Genomic DNA, 21021 nt, shown 5'->3' on the forward strand with positions numbered 1-21021 from the left:
TCCCTTTCTTTTCCCAGGATTCCCTCCCAAATTCCATAGGAATCCTCCCATTCCTGCTCCACATTGCTGGGGTGAATTCCCATGGAAAATCCCTGGGAATTGTTTGTTCATCCCTTGAATGTCCCTTTGTTTTCCCACACAAAGAATTCCTTCTTTTCCTTAGGAACAACTTCCAGCTCTGCACAGATGAAAAGTTCCCAGAATTCCCCAAATTTCCACCCTCAACATTCCCAGCTGGGGAACTTTGGGATGAAAAAAATCCCTGGGATCCAGGAATTCCATGGAAAACACCCTTGGGATTCCACAGGAATTTCCAATTTGTGGTTTAACCCCTTAAAATCGGAATTTTCACAGCATTCCAGGGAAAAAAGTGGGAAAATCTGATAAAAATAGGAGGAAAAGCTGATTTGAAGGTAAAAAATGAGGAAAAAACTCTGGGATGGCTCAAAAATTCCCTAAAAATAGTTGGAAAATGTTATTCCCATTTTTAAAATATTATTGTTAAATTTTCTTCTTCATGGAAAAATTTGTGGGATAATTGCCATGTTCCTGATTTTTCTGATGGAATATTCCAAGATTTTCCTGCTTTATTGGCCTGGATTAGTGGGAGAATTTGGTAAAATGCCCCAAAAATTCAGGGTGAGTTAAAAGTCCAAGGAATTCTGGGATAATACCTCAGAATTTAGGGAGAATGGGTGGAAAACATGGAAAACTGAATGAATTTGAAGTAGAATCCAAGGAAAAGTTGGGAATTGGGGGAGGTTTCCTGTGAAAAACAGGGATTGAATTCCTCAGGATGAGCAAATCCTTTGGAAAACTTGGGAATGGAGGGTGGTTCCTGTAAAAAACAGGAATGAAAGGGATTAAATTCCTCAGGGAAAATGTGGGGAAAACAGGGATTGAATACTTCAGGATGAGCAAATCCCTTGGAATCCAAGGGAAAATTGGGAATGGAGCTCCCATTGCTGCCAGCCCCCATTCCCAACGTTCCCACCTGGAATTCCCATTCCTTGGAGCTGGGAAAAGCCCCTCTGGAGCCCCACATCCCACGTGGAGCAGGAGAATTCCCGGGTTTCTCCCTGTGGATGCACCTGGATACGGCACAAAGAGCTGGAAAAGCAGTGGGAAAAGGAGGGAACGGCTCCATCCCAGGAAAAACCTTTGGGGATCCCAGAAATACCGGGATAAAGGCACAGAGATCCTGGGGAAAAAGGCTGGATTTGGGATGGGGGAAAAAGGCTGGATTTGGGATGGGGAAAAAAGGCTGGATTTGGGATGGGGAAAAAAGGCTGGATTTGGGATGGGGGAAAAAGGCTGGATTTGGGATAGGGCAGGGCTGGATTTGGTGATGGGAAAAAAGGCTGGATTTGGTGATGGGAAAAAAGGCTGGATTTGGGATAGGGAAAAGGCTGGATTTGGGATGGGGGAAAAAGGCTGGATTTGGGATGGGGGAAAAAGGCTGGATTTGGGATAGGGAAAAAAGGCTGGATTTGGGATAGGGAAAAAAGGCTGGATTTGGGATGGGGGAAAAAGGCTGGGTTTGGGATGGGGAAAAAAGGCTGGATTTGGGATGGGGGAAAAAGGCTGGATTTGGGATGGGGAAAAAAGGCTGGATTTGGGATAGGGAAAAAAGGCTGGATTTGGGATAGGGAAAAGGCTGGATTTGGGATAAGACAGGGCTGGATTTGGGATGGGGGAAAAAGGCTGGATTTGGGATAGGGAAAAAAGGCTGGATTTGGGATAGGACGGGGCTGGATTTGGGATAGGACAGGGCTGGATTTGGGATGGGAAAAAAGGCTGGATTTGGGATAGGACGGGGCTGGATTTGGGATAGGACAGGGCTGGATTTGGGATGGGGAAAAGGCTGGATTTGGGATAGGACAGGGCTGGATTTAATCCAGTTTATCCCAAGATCCTGGGGGTGTTTGGAATTTTTTGGGGTCAGTCCTGTGCTCCAGCAGCTCCTGGCGGTTTTTCCAAGCGGGACCCGGGGGCTCGGATGCCTCTGGAATGCGGGAGTTGTACCTGGGTCTGCTCCTGACATTCCCATGGCAACCTCGTCCCAGGGGGATTCGTTGTGGAGGGAATCAAAGGATGGAGGCTGGAGAAGACATCCCCGGTGTGTTCCCGACGGGCCGGAATTCCGGAGTGCATCCCGTGAATGGCGGCTCCAGATGGGTTTGGCAGGAACACAATTCCCGAGGGATGGATGGGACAGGGAATGTCCAGTGCAGGGCTTGGCTGAGGGATAAACAACAGCTGGGAAAAGCGGGATTGGGATGGGCCACGGAGCTGGGAGGGATTTGGGAAGGGAGGGATAATGGGGAGCAGGGATTTGGGATTTATCCCAGCCAGACCCATCCCTCTCCTCCGGAACACTGCGGGCTTTTCCAGGATTTCCCTTTGGAGCCTCCCTGTTGGAGGTGAACAGGAGAGGCTAGAGATGGGAAAATGCTCCTGGAACCTGGATTTTCCTTTGGATCCTGGGGAAATCTGGGATGCTGGGAAGTGCTGATGGATTTCATGGAGCGTGGGGGATTGGAGGAATTTTGGAGGGCTGGGAAAGGAGGGAATGGGAATGGGGAAGGAGGGAATGGGAATGGGAGATGATCCCTGCTTGGGTTTCCTGGGTAAAAGGAATCCCCAGGGATGCTCCCATGGACCCCGTGATTATCTCAGGAACTGGGCTCAGCAGCTCCATGGAGATTTGGGATTCCATGGAACGCAGCTGATCCTTGCAGGATCCAACTTTGGGATGCTCCATGGAACGAGGCTGGGAGATCCCAAAAAGGGATTGTTGGGATTTAGGAATCGCTCCGGAACCATGGGAACGGCGGCGGACGCAGAGTGGCTGCGCTGGGTGAGCAAGAAATTTGGGAATGTCGCTGGGAAGGAGAAGGAAATCAGCCTGGAAGAGTTCAAATCCGCCCTGCAGGTCAAGGAGGTCAGGGATCCGTGGGAAGAGGGAACGGGATCCGTGGGAAGAGGGAATGGGATCTGTGGGAAGAGGGGAGGGATCCATGAGAAAGAGGGGAGAGATCAGTGGGAATCCCCTGATCCATGGAGAATATTCCTCAGTTCCCTGATCCATGGAGAGCATTCCCTGCTCCATGGGAGCATTTCCAGTTCCCTGCTCCATGGGAGCATTCCTGATTCCCTGCTCCATGGGAGCATTCCCAGTTCCAGGGGAACATTCCCGCTTTTCCCGCAGTCCTTCTTTGCTGAGAGGTTTTTTGCGCTCTTCGATTCCGACGGGAGTGGCTCCCTGAGCCGGGAGGAGCTGCTGGGATCCCTGCGCCGGCTGCTCTGCGGGAATTCCACCGAAAAGCTCAGATTCCTCTTCCAGGTGTACGATGTGGATGGTGAGAGGAGGAGAAAAATGGGATTCATTGGGTTTTCGGGGATAGATTTGGGATTTGGTCTGCTCTGAGCATCCGGCTTTGGCTGGGATGAGGCTGCTGCCCTCGTTCCGTGTGGGAATGGGAAAATTCCTGCGGGAAGCCAAGGATTCCATCAGTCACAACTGAGGATTTCCCATCAGCCAGGGAGAGCAGGATCTGCTCTGCTCCAATCCCAACTCCCCATCCTGCTTTCCTGAAATTCTGGGATCGTTTGGGTTGGAAAAGCCCTTGGAGATTGAATCCAACTGTTCCCACCCCCAAGTCCCCTTCCAATGCCACCCTTTCCATGAAGGAATATTCCCAAATATCCAACCTGAACCTCCCCTGGATGCCATTCCCGTTTTCCCATCACTTGTTCCTGGGAGCACATCCTGACCCATCCAGGATTTTCCACTGGAAAATCTGTAGGACCGTGGAAAATCAGAATGGAGGTGACTCTGTAGGAATGTGGAATATTGGGATCAATCTAATTCTCCAGGGAGCAGATCCTGACCCAACCAGGAATTTTCCTCCCTGTGAGGAAAATTCCTGGATTAGGGCTGGAAAATTGGGATGGAGGTGACTCCATGGGGCTGTGGAATATTGGGATGGAGGTGACTCCATGGGGCTGTGGAATATTGGGATGGAGGTCACTCCATGGGGCTGTGGGATATCGGGATGGAGGTGACTCCATGGGGCTGTGGAATATTGGGATGGAGGTGGCTGTAGGACTGGAATATCAGGATGTAAGTCACTCCATGGGGCTGTGGGATATTGGGATGTAAGTTACTCCATGGGGCTGTGGGATATCGGGATGGAGGTGACTCCGTGGGGCTGTGGGATATCGGGATGGAGGTGACTCCGTGGGGTTGTGGGATATCGGGATGTAAGGCACTCCATGGGGCTGTGGGATATCGGGATGGAGGTGACTCTGTAGGGCTGTGGGATATCGGGATGGAGGCGACTCCATGGGGCTGTGGAATATTGGGATGGAGGTGGCTGTAGGACTGGAATATCAGGATGTAAGTCACTCCATGGGGCTGTGGGATATTGGGATGTAAGTCACTCCATGGGGCTGTGGGATATCAGGATGGAGGTGACTCCTTGGGGCTGTGGGATATCGGGATGCAAGTCACTCCATGGGGCTGTGGGATATCGGGATGGAGGTGACTCCATGGGGCTGTGGGATATCGGGATGCAAGTCACTCCATGGGGCTGTGGGATATCGGGATGGAGGTCACTCCATGGGGCTGTGGGATATCGGGATGGAGTTGACTCTGTAGGGCTGTGGGATATCGGGATGGAGTTGACTCTGTAGGGCTGTGGGATATCGGGATGGAGGTCACTCCATGGGGCTGTGGGATATTGGGACTGTCCCGGTTTCCAGGGAGCGGCTCCATCGATGCCGAGGAGCTGCGGGTGGTGCTCCGGGGGTGTCTCCGGGAGAGCTCCCTGGCCCTTCCCGAGGAGCGGCTCGGGGCGCTGAGCCAGGCCCTGCTCCAGGCCCTGGACCGGGACCACAGCGGCTCCATCACCTTCCCGGAGCTCCGGGAGCAGCTGGAAGCGTTCCCGGAACTCCTGGAGAACCTGAGCATCAGGTGGGGAGGGGACTCCTAGGAAAGGATTCCACAGGGAGCCCACAGTGGGGCTGGGAGCAGCTGGAGAGGTTTGGGGTTGGATCACGGATGGTTTGGGATGGGGCAGGGTTTGGATTTTGGGATGGATGCAGGGATGCTGCCCCTCTGGCTGTAGGGCTGGGTACCACCCCGGGCTGGGTACTGCTCCAGCTCCCCATTCCCCATCCAAACACCCCCAAATTCCCATCCAAACCCCAATTCCCATTTTCCCAGTGCTGCCAGCTGGCTGAAGCCCCCCAGTCCCAGCCCTGCTGTGCCCTGGCTGTGCTGCTGTTCCCGGGAATCCCGCGGGGATCGGCGGCCCGGGATGTGCTGCTGTTCCCGGGAATCCCGCGGGGATCGGCGGCCCGGGATGTGCCGCTGTTCCCGGGAACCCCACGATGATCAGCGGGCCCGGCTGTGCTGCCTGGGGGCCTGGGTCGCCGCCACGGCGCTCCTGCTCGCCCTGGGGGCTCTGTGGCACCGGGAGCGCGGCCCGGCCCTGGCGCTGGCCCGGGGCTGCGGGCAGAGCCTCAACCTCAACTGCGCCCTGCTGGCCGTGAGTGCCCCGCGACACCGGGGGACACCGGGGGACACCGAGGGGACACGGCGGGGAGGGAGCAGAAAAGGCCGGGAGGGTCCCGGGATAGCCAGGAGGGATGCTGGCCCAAAGTTTCCTGTTGTCCCCGGCGTTTTCCAAGGTCCCCCAACATTTCCCGTTCCCTCTGGAATTTCCCATTATCCCCCAACATTTCCCATTGTCTCCCCGCATTTCCCATTGCCCCAGCGCCTCCCATTTCCATTTGCTCCCGGGTATCTCCGGGTGCCCTGGCCCCTCTCCTCGCCCGCTGCTCGTCCATGTCCCCAGCGCTGTCCCCGTCCCCTCCCTCACTCCCGTCCCTGTTCCCCTCCCCTCTTGTTGTCCCCTCCCTCGCCCCCTGTCCCCGTCCCTCTCTCCCGACCCTGCCCTCACCTCCGTCCCCGTCCCCTGCCCCGTCCCCGCTGTCCCTGCCCTGTCCCCTGTCGCTGTCGCCAGGCGCTGATGCTGCGGCGCTCTCTGACCTGGCTGCGCTCCACGCCGCTGGCGGAGCTGTTCCCGCTGGAGCTGCACGTGCGGGGCCACGAGCGCGTGGGACACCTGGTGCTGGCCCTGGGGACCGCGCACGCGGGGGCACACCTGGCACAGGCCGGTCAGTGACAGGGGACACACCTGGCACAGGCCGGTCAGTGACAGGGGACACACCTGGTACGGAGGGTCAGTGACAGAGGGACACACCTGGCACAGGCCGGTCAGTGACAGAGGGACACACCTGGCACAGGCCGGTCAGTGACAGAGGGACACACCTGGTACAGGAGGGTCAGTGACAGAGGGACACACCTGGCACAGGCCGGTCAGTGACAGGGGACACACCTGGTACGGAGGGTCAGTGACAGAGGGACACACCTGGCACAGGCCGGTCAGTGACAGGGGACACACCTGGCACAGGAGGGTCAGTGACAGAGGGACACACCTGGCACAGGCCGGTCAGTGACAGGGGACACACCTGGCACAGGAGGGTCAGTGACAGGGGACACACCTGGCACAGGCTGGTCAGTGACACGGGGATGGGAAGCCCATGGAAGGGGTGTCCGTGTCCCAGGATCCCATGGAAAGGGTGCCCAAGGACGGGAGGGGGAAGTCCTGCAGAAGGGGTGCCCGTGCCGGGGAGACTGCGAGGGCACGGGTGGGGACAGGGACATGGGCCGGGCAGGGCACGGGCAGCAGCCGCGGGCTGTGATCCCCCTCTAGCGGCTCCCCCGCACAGCCGAGGTCCCGAGCGGGATCCCAGTCCCGCATCCCCAAATCCCGCACCCCACAGCCCCAAATCCTGGCACCCCCGCATTCCCAAATCCCGCATCCCCAAATCCCGCACCCCACAGCCCCAAATCCCGGCACCCCGCATCCCCAAATCCCGCACCCCACACCCTGGTATCCCCAGTCCCCATCCCAGAGCGGTGCCAGGGCTCTCCCCGCTCCGCTCCTGCGCCCCTCCCGTGCCAGCCCCCCCGGGACAGGCCCGGGGCATTCCCGGCGGGGGTGGCACGGCCGCGCTGAGCCGTGCCCGTGTCCCCAGGGCTGGCACGGCGGGACTGGCTGGTGGCCCTGGGCGAGTACGTGCGGCGGGCGCGGCCGGGCGCCGGTGGCGTTGGTGGCGTTGGTGGCACTGCCCCGCAGAGCGGGCTGGCGCTGCTGGCGCTGCTCCTGGCCATGCTCGCCTGCTCCAGCCCCTGCGTGCGCCGCGGCGGCCACTTCGAGGTGATCCCATGGGAATTCCCGGCTGGAATGCCGGGGTGCCCTGGTGGGAAGGGGGTGCCCGTCCTGGTGCTGCCCCGCGGGAGCCCTGGGCACGCCACACTCGCAATTCGGGGTTCCTGGGATTTGCTTCCCCAAGGGACCCAGGGAACGGTTTCCCAGCGCCACGGGGATATTGGGATGGGATTCCCAGAGAAGCTACGGGTGCCCCTGGATCCCTAGGAGTGTCCATGGAGCAATGTGGGACAGAGGGAGGCGTTGGGATTGGAACCGGATGGGTTTAAGGTCCTTTCCAAGCCAAATCCCAGAGATTCCAGGATTCCCTTGGGCTGCCTTTTCCCACTGGGATACCCAGACAGCCCCAACAGGAAGCACCATTTGGGTCCAGCACTTCCCATTCCTGTTCCCATTCCCATCCACGCTCCCATTCCCAGGTGTTTTACTGGAGCCACCTCTCCTACATCCCCGTGTGGCTCCTGCTGCTCCTGCATGGTCCCCACTTCTGGAAGTGGTTCCTGATTCCCGGCTCCCTCTTTGTGCTGGAGAAGGTTCTGGGCTGGGCATGGCGCCGGGCAGGGGATCTGCACATCCTGGAGGCCAAGCTGCTGCCCTCCAAGGTGGGAGTAAATCCCAAATATCCCAAACATCCCAAATCCCAAACATCCCAAATATCCCAAATCCAATCTATCCAAAATCCCAAACATAGCATCATTCCACATCCCAAACATCCTTCATCCCAAACATCCCACATCCCAAATCCCATCCATTCCACATCCCATTATCCCAAATCCCACCCACTTGCTGGCCTTTGGAGGGGCATCCATCCCATCCCATTCCATCCCATCCCATCCCAAATCCCACTATCCTAAATCCCACTATGCCACCTCCTACTGGCACTCTGGGAACGAAGGAACAAACAAACATGGAAAAGCTGGAGGTGGCAGAGGGAGGCCAAAGGAATTCCTTTATTTCCAAGCCTTTTCCCCAATTTTTTAAAATGAAAACTCATGGAAAAGCCGAAGCAGAACAAAAACTCCTGGAACTCAGAATTTTTCCCCCAAATCCTGTAATTTGAGCCCAGTCTGAACTGGGATTTAGTGCAACCCAAACTGGGCAGGGAATGGGGAACAAACCCAACAGGAGGGGCAGAACCCGGAATTTCCGCTGCACAGAATCCAGCAGGGGACATCCTTTGGGCATTCCCAGTTCTCCTGCTCCCGTTCTCCTGCAGGTGACCCACCTGGTGATCCAGAGGCCGAAATCCTTCCGCTTCCAGCCGGGGGATTACGTGTACCTGAACGTGCCGGCCATCGCCGCCTACGAGTGGCACCCCTTCTCCATCAGCAGCGCCCCGGAGCAGCCAGGTTCCTCCTGCGCCCTGCAAATCCCCCTGGAATTTTCCCTTAACATTTCTGGGATCTGTTTCCTACCCTTGGGATCTGTTTCCCACCCCTGGGATCTGTTTTTCATCCCCAGGATCTGTGAGCCACCCCAGGGATCTGTTTTCCATCCTCAGGATCCGTTTTCCCACCCAGGATCCATTTCCCACCCTTGGGACCTGTTTCCCATCCCCAGGATCTGTTTCCCACCCTTGGGATCTGTTTCCCATCCCTGGAATGTTTCCCACCCTCAGGATCCATTTCCCACCCCCAGGATCAGTTTTCCATCCCTGGGATCCGTTTCCCACCCCCAGGATCTGTTTTCCATGCCCATGGTGAAGTTTTTCCAGCTTGGATGGGGCTTGGAGCGAGCCGGGCTATGGAAGGCGTTTCCATGGGATGAGTTGGGTTTGAAGTTCTTCCCAATCCAGAGAATTCCAGGATTTTGGGACTGATCCCCACAGAAACCCTCTGGCTGCACATCCGGGCGCGGGGCCAATGGACCACCAAGCTCTACGAGTACTTCCAGCAGCTGGAATTGCACGGCCTGGAGCCAAATCCACCCGGGAAGAGCCGCAGGGAGCGGAGGAGCCGGCACTGGGAACAGGTGGGACTGTGGGGTTGGGATCGGAGCAAAGGGATGGATCCCATGGGATCATCACAGCTGGGGAATCCCTCGGGATGAGCATTCCCTGCTTGTCCAGCCTTGAAGGATTTGTGTCCCATGGAACGGGAATTTGTGCCCTGTGGAATAGGAATTTGTGATCCGGGGAATGGGATGGATGGATGGATGGATGGATGGATGGATGGATGGATGGGATGGTAGGATTTGGGACTGATGGGATTTTGTGCCCCATGAAATGGGATTTGGGATGGATGGATGGATGGATGGATGGATGGATGGATGGATGGATGGATGGATGGATGGAATGGTGGGATTTGCGATTAACGGGATTTTGTGCCCCATGGAACGGGAATTCCTGTGACTCTGCTGGAGGCCCAGCAGATCCCTGGAGCAGTGATCCCAGTGCTGATTCCAGCCTTTGTTCCCAGGAGGGCTCTGTGGCCTCTGGCAGGGATGGAGCCGTGGAGCTGACGGCGTTCCGAGCCTCCGGAGCTGCTTTCCCGGGAAAGGACCCGGAGCAGGGGGTGAGCACTGCCCCCATCCCAGGGACAGGGACTGGATCCCAAATGGGACAAAACTCCTTAAAATCTCCTCTTTGGGAAGAAATTCCTTGGATATTATTGCAGCATTGACAGCTGGAATTGTGTGTGCGCAGCCCAGTGGGAAAACGCCCAAATCCAGGGAATTTTGGGAGTGCTTGGGAAGGGGGGGATGGTCACTGCTCCCCTCTCCTGCAGGACACCGGGCCTGGGGAGAGCCAGCGGAGCTGCAGCGTCAAGGTGAGGATGTTCCCAACTTCCCTGGATCCAGGGAAATGGGCTGGGATCAGCATTCCCACCATCCCATCCATGTTCCCACCATCCCATCCCCATTCCCACCATCCCATCCCCATTCCCAGTTGCTCCATCCCTGTATCCCTGTGCATGGATGATCCCACCTGAGGCTGATCCAAACCCTGCCCTGCCAGAAAACTCCAGTCCTTCCCACCCATTCCTTGCTCCCACAAAACCCCAGGAAGATCCCAAATTCCTGGACCCCCTTTGTGCCCTTTTCCTCCGCCCGGGAGCTGCTCCAGCCCCTGGAAGTGCTGGATCTGCCCCTGGAACTGCTGGGTCTGTCCCAGTGCTTCCTGGACGGTCCCTACGGAACGCCGAGCCGGCGGATCTTCACCTCGGAGCACGCCGTTCTCATCGGGGCCGGCATCGGGATCACCCCCTGCGCCTCCATCCTGCAGAGCATCATGATCCGGTGCGTCCCCTGGCATCGGGGAACTCCCCAGGGATTTGGCATGCAGGCCCTGGTGGAGCTGTCATCCAACCCTTGATCCTCGGGATTCTGTCCTTGGGATTCATTCCCACGGGCACAGGTGGGGCCTCTCCTGGCGCCAGGGTTTTCCTTGGGGACTTGGGCCACGGGAAAGGCGCTGGAGGGAGATTGGCCATGGGCAGGCAGGGAGGGAAGGGGCAGGAATGGGAAGGAAGGAGCAGGAAAAGGCAGGAAAGAGCAGAAATGGGAAGGAAGGAGGGAGCAGGAATGGGCAGGAATGAGCAGGAATGGGCAGGAATGAGCAGGAAATGCTGCTTCCTGCACAGGTACCGGCGGCAGAAGCAGAGCTGCCCCAGCTGCCGTTTCTCCTGGAGTGAGGAACGGCGGGATGAGGAGATGACACTCCGGAAGGTGGGAATGGGAGCAAGAGGGGATGTGGGATCCAGGCTTGGCCTGGCATGGGGCTGCAGGGTCTGGGGTGGAGAGCCTGGGAGCACCCCTGAAATCTGGGAGCTTTGGGAATGGGGGTTGGATCTGGTGATGGATCCAGTGCAGGGATTTGGTGATGGGATCTGGTATCGGGATCTGGTATTGGCACCTGGCAGGATCCAGTGAGGTGCCAAGGCGAGGCTTTCCCGCCCTGCCAGGTGGATTTCATCTGGATCACGCGGGAGCAGCAGCACCTGCAGTGGTTCCTGGGCCTCCTGGCCAAGCTGGAGGCGGAGCAGGCGGAGCTGGAGCCGGGAGGTGAGCGGGAGAACCCGGCATCATTCCCGGGAACACCCCCAGCCCGATGCAAGCCCTGGAGCGGGGCAGATCCTGGTGGGAACGGCTGGGATCGGCAGGGAGGTTCCTGGAGCTGCACCTGTACATGACGTCGGCGCTGGGCAGGGGCGATGTGAAGGCGCTGGGGCTGCAGCTGGCCCTGGACCTGCTGGCGGCGCGGGAGCAGCGCGACTCCATCTCCGGGCTGCGCTGCCGCACCCAGCCCGGCCGCCCCGACTGGGACCAGGTCCGGGAACGGGATACACGGAACGGGAACGGTGGGCACGGGGAGAGGGTGAGCGGGGCCGGGGGAGGGAGCAGGGCATCGGGGAATGGGATCGTGGATCGGGGAATGGGAGTAGGGGATCGGGGAATGGGATCGTGGATGGGGGAATGGGAGCAGGGAATGGGATCAGAGAACTGGGGCATAGGATCATGGAATGGGATCATGGAATCGGGGAATGGGAGCATGAAATAGGATCGGAGAACTGGGGAATGGGATCAGGGAATCAGGGACTGGGATCATGGAATGGGGGAATGGGATCATGGAATGGGATCACGGAATGGGATCAGAGAACTGGGGAATGGGATCTCAGAATGGGATCAGGCAATCAGGGACTGGGATCATGGAATGGGGGAATGGGATCATGGAATAGGATCAGAGAACTGGGGAATGGGATCACAGAATGGGATCAGGGAATCAGGGACTGGGATCATGGAAATGGGGAATGGGATCATGGAATGGGATCATGGAATCAGGGAATGGGAGCAGGGAATGGGATCAGAAAACTGGGGAATGGCATCATGGAACACGATCAGACAACTGAGGAATGAGATCAGAGAATCGGGGAATGGGATCATGGTATGAGATCATGGAACTGGGGAATGGGATCATAGAATCAAGCAATGAGATCATGGAATTGCATCGGAGAACTGGGGAATGGGATCATGGAATCCTGGAATGGGATCAGAGAACTTGGGGAATGGGATCAGAGAACTTGGGGAAGGGGATCATGGAATCAGGGAATGGGATCATGGAATAAGATCCAAGACTTGAGAATGGGATCAGGGAATGGGATCAGAGAATCATGGAATGGGTTGGGAGGGAATGGGAAGATGATCTCATTCCAAGCCTCTTATCTGGGTCAGATTGTGGAATTGCGGAATGGGATCATGGGATTCTGTAATGGGACCAGAGGATCGGGGAATGGGATCAGAAAACCATGGAGTGGGTTGGGTTGGAAGAGACCCCAGCGGTGACCTCATTCCAACGGCCCCGTGTGTGAGGCCCAGGGATGCAGGGATGGGCTCGGGGATGCGGGCAGGGCAGGGCAGGGCAGGGCGGATGGCGGCGCGCTCCCTTGCAGGTGTTCGCGCGGGTGGCGGCGGAGCGGCGCGGGGCGGTGGCGGTGTTCCTGTGCGGATCCGCGGGGCTGGCCCGGGCCATCCGCGGCCACTGCCGCCGCTTCGGCTTCCGCTTCCACCGGGAGAACTTCTGAGGGAGCCCGAATTCCGACCGGGATCTGCGGCCGGCAGCGGGGCGGGGAATGTGGGAATGCTCCCTTCGGAAAAGCACGGGAATAAATCGGGAAAAGATGGGAAAATTTCCTTTGGATCTGAGGAATAATTGAGGGAAAGATGGGAATGCTGGGGTTCATGGAAGCAATTCCAGCCCCTTGGCAAAACCAAGGGAAAACTGGGATGGGAATCAGTGTATGAGAGATGCTACTCCCTCCAGCCTGGAATCTGTGCTGGATTTGGATTGTGTTTCCTGGTGAATCAAGGGACTCCAGGAATCAGGAGCTGGTGAGGCCATGGATAACAATTCCACGCTTGGAATTCCTGATTTTCCAGCCTTTTCAAGGCCTGGGATACGCTCCAAAGCAGCAGCTCCTGGTGGGCAAGGCACAGAATTCCTGGGTTCGGGTTGGATTGGGATTGAACCGCATTCATCCGGGCTCTGTTGGGTCTATCCCGAGCCAGGTGGTTTTTAGGGATGGAGGATCAGGCATTTGTATGGAATCATGGAATTGTTTCTGTTGGAAAAGCCCTTGGAGATCCCGGGCTCCAACCACACCGCTGTCCCCAGGTGCCACATCCAAAGGGTTCCGATCCCTCCGGGATGTGACTCCAGCCCTGCCTGGCAGCTCCTCCGTGCCTGGAGCTTTTCCAGGTGGGAATTTTCCAGGTGGGAATTTTCCAGGTGGGAATCTTCCCAACATTCCCAAACCTCCCCTGGCGCAGCCGCTCCCCAACCCCCGCCGCTCTCCCTGAGCCTCCCTGCCCAGCCCGCCGCTCTCCCGGTCCCTTTCATCAGTTACTCATTAATTATTCATTAATTATTCATTAATCCCCGTTAATTATCGCGATCAAAGCCGCCGCCTCACGCGGCCCCGCCACGTGACCACGCTGTGGGCGGGGCACCGCTCAGCCAATCCGCGGCGCGCTCCGCCCGGAAGCCCCGCCCCTCAAACGCGCGCTTCTGATTGGTCGCCGCCGCTCTCGCGGGAAGCCGGGGCGGGGCCGCTCCCGCCGCTCCCCCCCGGCCGCGCCGGTGCCAGCGGGGGCTGCGGCGGTGCCGGGGCCCCGCGCGGGTGCGAGCGGCCCCCGCAGCGCTCCCGGTGCCACCGGAGCCGCCGGGGCGGCGGCGCCTCATCCCCGCCCCTCCCCACCCCGCCCTATCCTACCCGGCGCCGTTGTGGCGGCGGCACCGCCGCGCCGCGCTTTCCTATTGGCTGGCGCCCGGCGCTCGCGCCGCCCCCCGAGCGCTCCCATTGGCCGCGACGCGCGAGGGCGGGGCCCCGGCGCGGCCCCTCCGTGCTCCCCCCGCTGCCCCGCGCGGGGGTTCCGCCGCCCGCCAGGCCCTGGGCGCAGGTGAGGAGCGGGCCGGGATTCCCGGGAATTCCCGGGATAACGGGAATGATGGCTGTGACGGGAATGGTGGGAATCATGGCAGCGGGAGAGAGGGAGGGCAGCGCGGTTACCCGGGCTGGGCGTGCTCGGGCCGCCTCGGGGTTGCTGCCGGCGCCTGGAATGAGGGAATGGGAGCGGTGGGAATTTGGGAATTCGGGAATTCGGGCTGGGAATGCGGGAATGCGGGCTGGGAACGTGCGGGAATACGGGATATGGGCTGGGGGAATGTGGAGTGCAGGAACCGCGGCTCGGGGATTCGGGAATATGGGATCCGGAATTCCTGGGATTCCCTGAGGATTTTCCTGGAATTCTGAAGCGTTTCCTGGGAATCAGAGGAGTTTCCCGGGAATACCAGGATTTCCCTGGGAACGTCAGGGTTTTCCTGGAATTCGGAGGAGTTTCCTGGGAGTACCAGGATTTCCCAGGAACCGCTCCATCTGGGGCTGCTCCAGCTCCATTTTTCCTGGTTTTCCCTGCAGGAATCCCAAGAGGAATCCATAAATCCCGGGATTTTTTCCTCTGGAAGCTCGAGATGCGTTAGAATTCCAAGAATTCCCAGAATTCCCTTTCCCTAAGGTAAGAGCAGAGCTGCTTTTCCCCATTCCCGTTTATTCCCGGCTCTGCTGGGATCCCTGGAATTCCTATCCCGCCTTGGATCCCAGATTTCCCTGATTCCTGGGAATGTTGGCACTGACCCTGGACAGGGACACCATTCCCATCCAGGAAAGCTCAAATCCATGTCCTCATCCCATTTTTCCATGGTTTTACTGGGAATGTTCCGCCATGAGTGCCATTCCCATCTGGAACATCCCAGATTTCCCTCCTGATCCCATTTTTCCATGTATTCCCAGGACTGCAGGACTGTGTGCTGATCATTCCCATCTGGAACATCCCAAATCTCTGCCCTGATCATGTTCTTGCATGTTCTTCCTTGTTCTTCCGCGTTCTTCTGTGTTTTTCCGTGTTTTTCCACATTTTTTCCATGTTTTTTCCATGTTTTTCCATGTTTTCCCAGGAATCCAGCCCCATGCGCTGCCTGGCCCTGTCACCGTGACCATTCCCATCCAGAACCCCCCAAATCCCTGTCCTGATCCCGTTTTTCCTGTTGCTTTTCCCAGGAATGAGGCACCATGAGTGCCATTCCCATCTGGAACATCCCAGATTTCCTTCTGATCCCATTCTTCTGTGTTTTCCCAAGATTGCAGCACCATGCACTGCCTGGGCACCATTCCCATCAGAACCACCCCAAATCCCTCTCCTGATCCCATTTTTCCCTGTTGTTTTTCCCAGGAATGCAGCACTGTGCACTGCCTGACCCCATTACCATGACCATTCCCATCCAGAACCCCCCAAATCCCTCTCCTGATCCCATTTTTCCCTGTTTTTCCCTGTTTTCCCAGGACTGCAGGACTGTGTGCTGACCATTCCCATCAGGAACCTCCCAAATCCCTCTCCTGATCCCGTTTTTCCCCGTTGTTTTTCCCAGGAATGCAGCACCATGCGCTGCCTGGCCCCGTCACCATGACCACACCCCAAATCCCTCTCCTGATCCCGTTTTTCCCCGTTGTTTTTCCCAGGAATGCAGCACCGTGTGCTGTCTGGCCCCGTCACCATGACCATTCCCATCAGGAACACCCCAAATCCCTCTCCTGATCCCGTTTTTCCCCGTTGTTTTTCCCAGGAATGCAGCACCATGCGCTGCCTGGCCCGCCTCAGCTCCAAGGCGCTCCTGGTGCTCTGCTCCCTCCTGGCTCTGCTCTCGCTGCTGCTCTGGACCCGCTGCTCCCATCGCCCCCCGCCCGCCCCGGGCCCCCCGGAGCACCCCGGCCTTGCCGACAGCGAGGAGGCCTCGCCCCAGGACGCCCCCCGGGCCCCGGGAAGCGCCGGGAGAGCGGCGGCGGGGCCGCGCTACGAGGAGATCGACTGCGTCATCAACGAGGAGCAGACGGTGAAGGGGCGGCGCGAGGGCAGCGAGGTGTTCCTGCCCTTCAGCTGGGTGGAGAAATACTTCCAGGTGTACGGGCGCATCGCCCAGGCTGACGGCGGCGAGAGGTTCGAGTTCTCGCACAGCTACTCCAAGGTGTACGCGCAGCGCGCGCCCTACCGGCCCGACGGCGTCTTCATGTCCTTCGAGGGCTACAACGTGGAGCTGCGCGACAGGGTCAAGTGCATCAGCGGCGTGGAGGGTGAGGGACGTCCCTGGGCTTGGGATGAGCCCTAAAGTGTGCTGGAAGTGCTCTGTAAAATGTGCTGGAAGTGCTCTGTGAAATGTGCTGGAAGTGCGAAATGACCTGGATGCTCTGGTGGGAATGTAGGAATGGTGATAGGGACAAGTGCGTCAGTGGCATGGAGGGTGAGGGACTGGGTGTTCCCCGTGGAGAATCTTTGGGGTTGGGATGAGCCTTGAAATCTCCTGGAAGTGCTTTGTGAAATGTGCTTGAAGTGCTTTGTAAAATGCGCTGGAAGTGTGAAGTGACCTGGATGTTCTGGTGGGAATGGGGGTGGTGACACAGTCAAGTGCAGCAGTGGCGTAGAGGGTGAGGGCCTGGGCATCCCTGGGAATTTTTGGGGTTGGGATGATCCTTAAAATCTCCTGGAAGTTCTCTGTGAAATGTGCTAGAAGTGCTTCGTAAAATGTGCTGGAAGTGCAAAGTGACCTGGATGATCTGGTGGAAATGGGGGAGTGGTGGTAGGGTCGAGAGCATCAGTGGTGTGGAAGGTGGGATGCAGAGGATTCCCAGGAATTTTTGAGATTGGGATGAGCCTGAAGGTATCCTGAAAGTGCTCCTTAAAATGTGCTGGATGTGCTCCTTAAAATGTGCTGGAAGTGTGAAGTGACCTGGATTTGGTGATGGGAATGGGGGTGGCACCGTCAAGGTCTGTGACAGGTCAGGTGCATCAGTGGTGTGGAACGTGGGTTTTGCTGGGAAAGCAGAGGATTCCCAGCAATTTTTGGGATTGGGATGATCCTTAAAATGTGCTGGAAGTACAGAGTGACCTGGATGTTCTGGTAGGAATGTGGGAATGGGGGTGGCACTGGCAAGGTCTGTGACATGGTCAAGGGCATCAGCAGAGTAGCAGGTTTTTTGGGATTGGGAGGATCCTGAAAATCTGCTGGAAGTCCTCCTTAAAATGTGTTGGAAGTGTGAAGTGACCTGGATTTGGGAATGTGGGAATGTGGGAATGGGGTTTAGTGGTGGCACCTCTGGCCTTGGGATCCTCAAGGATGAGTTGGGTGGGACAGGACCCAGGGAATGACTCCCACTGCCAGAGGGCAGGGATGGATGGGATTTTGGGAAGGAATTCCTGGCTGGGCTGGAATTCCCAGAGAAACTGTGGCTGCCCCTGGATCCCGGCAATGTCCAATGCCAGCTTGGAGCACCCTGTTTGTGGAAGTGGGCCTACCCTTGGTAGGGGGGGAATGGGGTTGGATTGAGGTTCCCTTGCACCCAGCCCATTCCACAATTCCATAAAAGTTGGGAAGTCCACATCAGGGATTCCTCTGCCAGCTAAAACCATGGAATTCCAGTTTTTAGTGGGAAAGGGCCCAACCTCCTCCTTCCCTCTAACCTCCAACCGCATTGATGGAGCTCCCAGAATTTCAGGGTGCAGAGGAGGACTTTTCCCCTCATTCCAACGCTTTTCCCATGTTTTTTTCCGGGCAGGAGTTCCTCTCTCCACGCAGTGGGGCCCTCAGGGCTACTTCTACCCCATCCAGATCGCTCAGTACGGGCTGAGCCACTACAGCAAGAACCTGACGGAGAAGCCGCCGCACGTGGAGGTGTACGAGACGGCCGGGGACGGGAACGGGAACGGGGAATGGACGGTGCCCAAGGGCTGCTCCCTCACCACCGTCTGGGACAAGACCCGGCTCACCGGCGTCAAGCAGTTCTCCTGCCCAGGTGGGTGGTGCAGCCGGGAGCGGGAATTGTTGGGTGCTGGGGTTTTGTTTGGCCTTTGTTCCCAGTCCTTGATTCCAGTCCTTTGTTCCCAGTCCTTCATTCCCAGTCCTTTTCATTCCCAGTCCTTCATTGCCAATCACTTGTTCCCCACCCTTTTAATTTCTAGTCCTTCATTCCCAATCCTTGAATCCAGTCCTTCATTCTCAGTCCTTCATTCCCAGTCCTTTTCATTCTTTATGCTTGATTTCCTGTCCTCTTCACTCTTCATCCTTTTCATTCTCCATCCTTTTTATTCCCCATCCTTTTTCTTCCCAATCCTTTGTTCCCAATTCTTCATTCCCAGTCCTTTCGTTCCTTATCCTTCATTCCCAATTCTCCATTCTCCATCCTTTTCATTCTTTATCCTTCATTCCCAGTCCTCCATTCCTCATCTTTTTCATTCCCAATCCTCCATTCTCCATCCTTTTTGTTCCCAGTCCTCCATTCCCTGTCCTTTTCACTCCTCATCCTTCATTCCCAATTCCAATCAGGTGAAACAGCCCAGAAACGTTGAATTATTGAAGGGCTGCTCTAAAAGCTTTGGAATCCCTCCCGGGAGCGGGGATGGCCTCTGGAATCCGCTCCAATCCTTTGGAAGCGGGAATCTTTCCGTGCTGAGCGAGGCTTTTCCGGGGTTGCTTTTGCAGAAAGCTCCGAGGGCGTCTCCCTGGAGCTCAACAACGGCCGGGATTTCATCATCTCCTTCGACCTGAAGCTGCTGAGCAACGGCAGCGTGTCCGTGGTGCTGGAGACCACGGAGAGGAACCAGCTCTTCACCGTGCACTACGTGTCCAGCACGCAGCTCATCGCCCTCAGGGACAGGGACATCTTCTACGGCATCGGAGCGCGCAGCAGCTGGAGCACGCTCACGCGGGACCTGCTGACGGACCTGCGCAAGGGCGTGGGGCTCTCCAACACCAAGGCGGTGAAGCAGACCAAGATCATGCCCAAGAGGGTGCTGCGCTTGGTGGCCAAGGGCCGCGGCTTCCTGGACAACGTCACCGTCTCGGCCACGGCCCACATGGCCGCCTTCTTCGCCGCCAGCCGCTGGCTGCTGCGCAACCAGGACGAGCGCGGCGGCTGGCCCATCATGGTCACCAGGAAGCTGGGGGAAGGCTTCAAATCCCTGGATCCGGGCTGGTACTCGGCCATGGCGCAGGGCCAGGCCATGTCCACGCTGGTCAGGGCCTACCAGCTGACCAAGGAGCCGGCGTTCCTGGGCGCGGCGCTGCGGGCCACGGCGCCCTTCAAGCTGCCGGCGGAGCAGCGCGGGGTCAAGGCGGTGTTCATGAACCGGCACGACTGGTACGAGGAGTACCCCACCACGCCCAGCTCCTTCGTGCTCAACGGCTTCATGTACTCCCTGATCGGCCTCTACGACCTGAAGGAGACGGCCGGGGAGAAGCTGGGCAAGGAGGCGCGGCTGCTCTACGAGCGCGGCATGGAGTCGCTCAAGGCCATGCTGCCGCTCTTCGACACCGGCTCGGGCACCATCTACGACCTGCGGCACTTCATGCTGGGCACGGCGCCCAACCTGGCGCGCTGGGACTACCACACCACGCACATCAACCAGCTGCAGCTGCTGGGCTCCATCGACGACGCGCCCGTCTTCAAGGAGTTCGTCAAGAGGTGGAAGAGCTACCTGCGGGGAGGGCGGGCCAAGCACAACTGAGCTCCTCCCCGTCCTTGCCGCGGTTCCGACGGGTCCTTCCCAAAATTGTGGGCCTTAAAACTGCTCCGGGGAGGGTTTGGGATGGGGACGCTCTCTCCCGCGTCGAGGTTGGGTTTTGTTGGGATCGGTTTTTCCTTTTCCAGGAAAAACGTTTGCAGAAGCCATAGAAGTCTTGGAGGCGCGGTCGCTGCCTGGAGAGCTCGTCCAGGGCCTCTTGAACCGGGATTTTGTGTCCATGTTGGAGCAGCTCCCGTGGGATGAGCGCCGTCCACGGGAATCACTCGGAGCCTGGGAGTGCGAAGCGTGGCTTTAAAGTGGGGGGGTGGGGTTTCCTAGGGATTCACTTTTTCGGGATGGAAAATCCGCAGTTGGAATATTTTGCCAGTTCTCTGCCTGGAGGTCCTGGAGCTGGAGGGTTTCTTCATGGAAAACACGTGCCCGGCATCATGGAAGCACAACTGGGAGCCTGGAGCACACAGCCCCGGGCCACCAGTACCCGTGTCCCCTCGGAGCTGGGACCCCTTATCCTGGTGTCCCCTTGGAGCTGGGATCCTTATCCCAGTCACTGGAATTCCCATGGAGCTGGGATCCTTATCCCTGTCACCAATGTCCCCTTGGAGCTGGGATCCCTTATCCCTGTCACCGGTGTCCCCTCAGAGCTGGGATCCTTTTTCCTGGAGCTCTGTGTTTTCTGTGGGATATTGGATATCCCTGTGTCTTCTGTGGGATTTTGGAATTCCATCTGGGAGGTTCCTCAGAGCTTTGGGGGTGTTTTTGGGAATTGCTGAGCGGGACACGGGGGTCATCCGGAGTTCCTCAGGAAATACAAGAATTTGGGAATTTTCATTTTTCTCCTGCTCCAGCCCATCCAGCATTCTAACAGTTCCATCCCAGAGGTTTTTCCAGCTCTCCCTGGGCTGGAATTCCCAGGGGAGCTGTGGCTGCCTCTGGACCCCTGGAATGTCCAAGGCCAGCTTGGAGCAGCCTGGGACAGTGGAAGGTCCCTATGGAATGGGATGAGCTTTAAGGTCCTTCCCACCAAACCATTCCATGATCCCATGATCCCACCGGCTGCCTGATCCCGAACTCCTGGTTGGACTTTGGGAATTCCCACTGCTCCCATTCCATGGTGGAGCTGATCCCAATCCCAAAATCCCGGGCACAAGGACAA

General features: G+C 57.8%; 2 protein-coding genes across 2 annotated transcripts; both read left to right on the plus strand.

Moving 5' to 3' along the window:
* The first annotated feature begins 2824 nt into the window (after positions 1-2824).
* On the plus strand, positions 2825-12928 carry NOX5 (NADPH oxidase 5). The gene is made up of 17 exons (XM_063170148.1): positions 2825-2944; positions 3212-3362; positions 4768-4978; positions 5231-5262; positions 5347-5555; positions 6033-6186; positions 7111-7292; positions 7724-7906; positions 8521-8653; positions 9133-9275; positions 9722-9817; positions 10031-10072; positions 10417-10541; positions 10886-10970; positions 11207-11306; positions 11405-11571; positions 12692-12928. The coding sequence occupies exons 1-17, from the start codon at positions 2825-2827 to the stop codon at positions 12821-12823; spliced, it is 2265 nt and encodes a 754-aa protein (XP_063026218.1). The 3' UTR covers positions 12824-12928.
* Positions 12929-14129: 1201 nt separating this feature from the next.
* On the plus strand, positions 14130-21021 carry GLCE (glucuronic acid epimerase). Its single transcript, XM_063170024.1, has 5 exons — positions 14130-14198; positions 14717-14813; positions 15919-16423; positions 17903-18139; positions 18826-21021. Exons 3-5 carry the CDS (start codon positions 15931-15933, stop codon positions 19848-19850), a joined length of 1755 nt encoding a protein of 584 aa, XP_063026094.1. The 5' UTR covers positions 14130-14198; positions 14717-14813; positions 15919-15930; the 3' UTR covers positions 19851-21021.

The sequence above is a fragment of the Melospiza melodia genome, chromosome 15 (assembly GCF_035770615.1).
Source record: "Melospiza melodia melodia isolate bMelMel2 chromosome 15, bMelMel2.pri, whole genome shotgun sequence".
In the NCBI taxonomy this organism is placed as follows: domain Eukaryota; kingdom Metazoa; phylum Chordata; class Aves; order Passeriformes; family Passerellidae; genus Melospiza; species Melospiza melodia.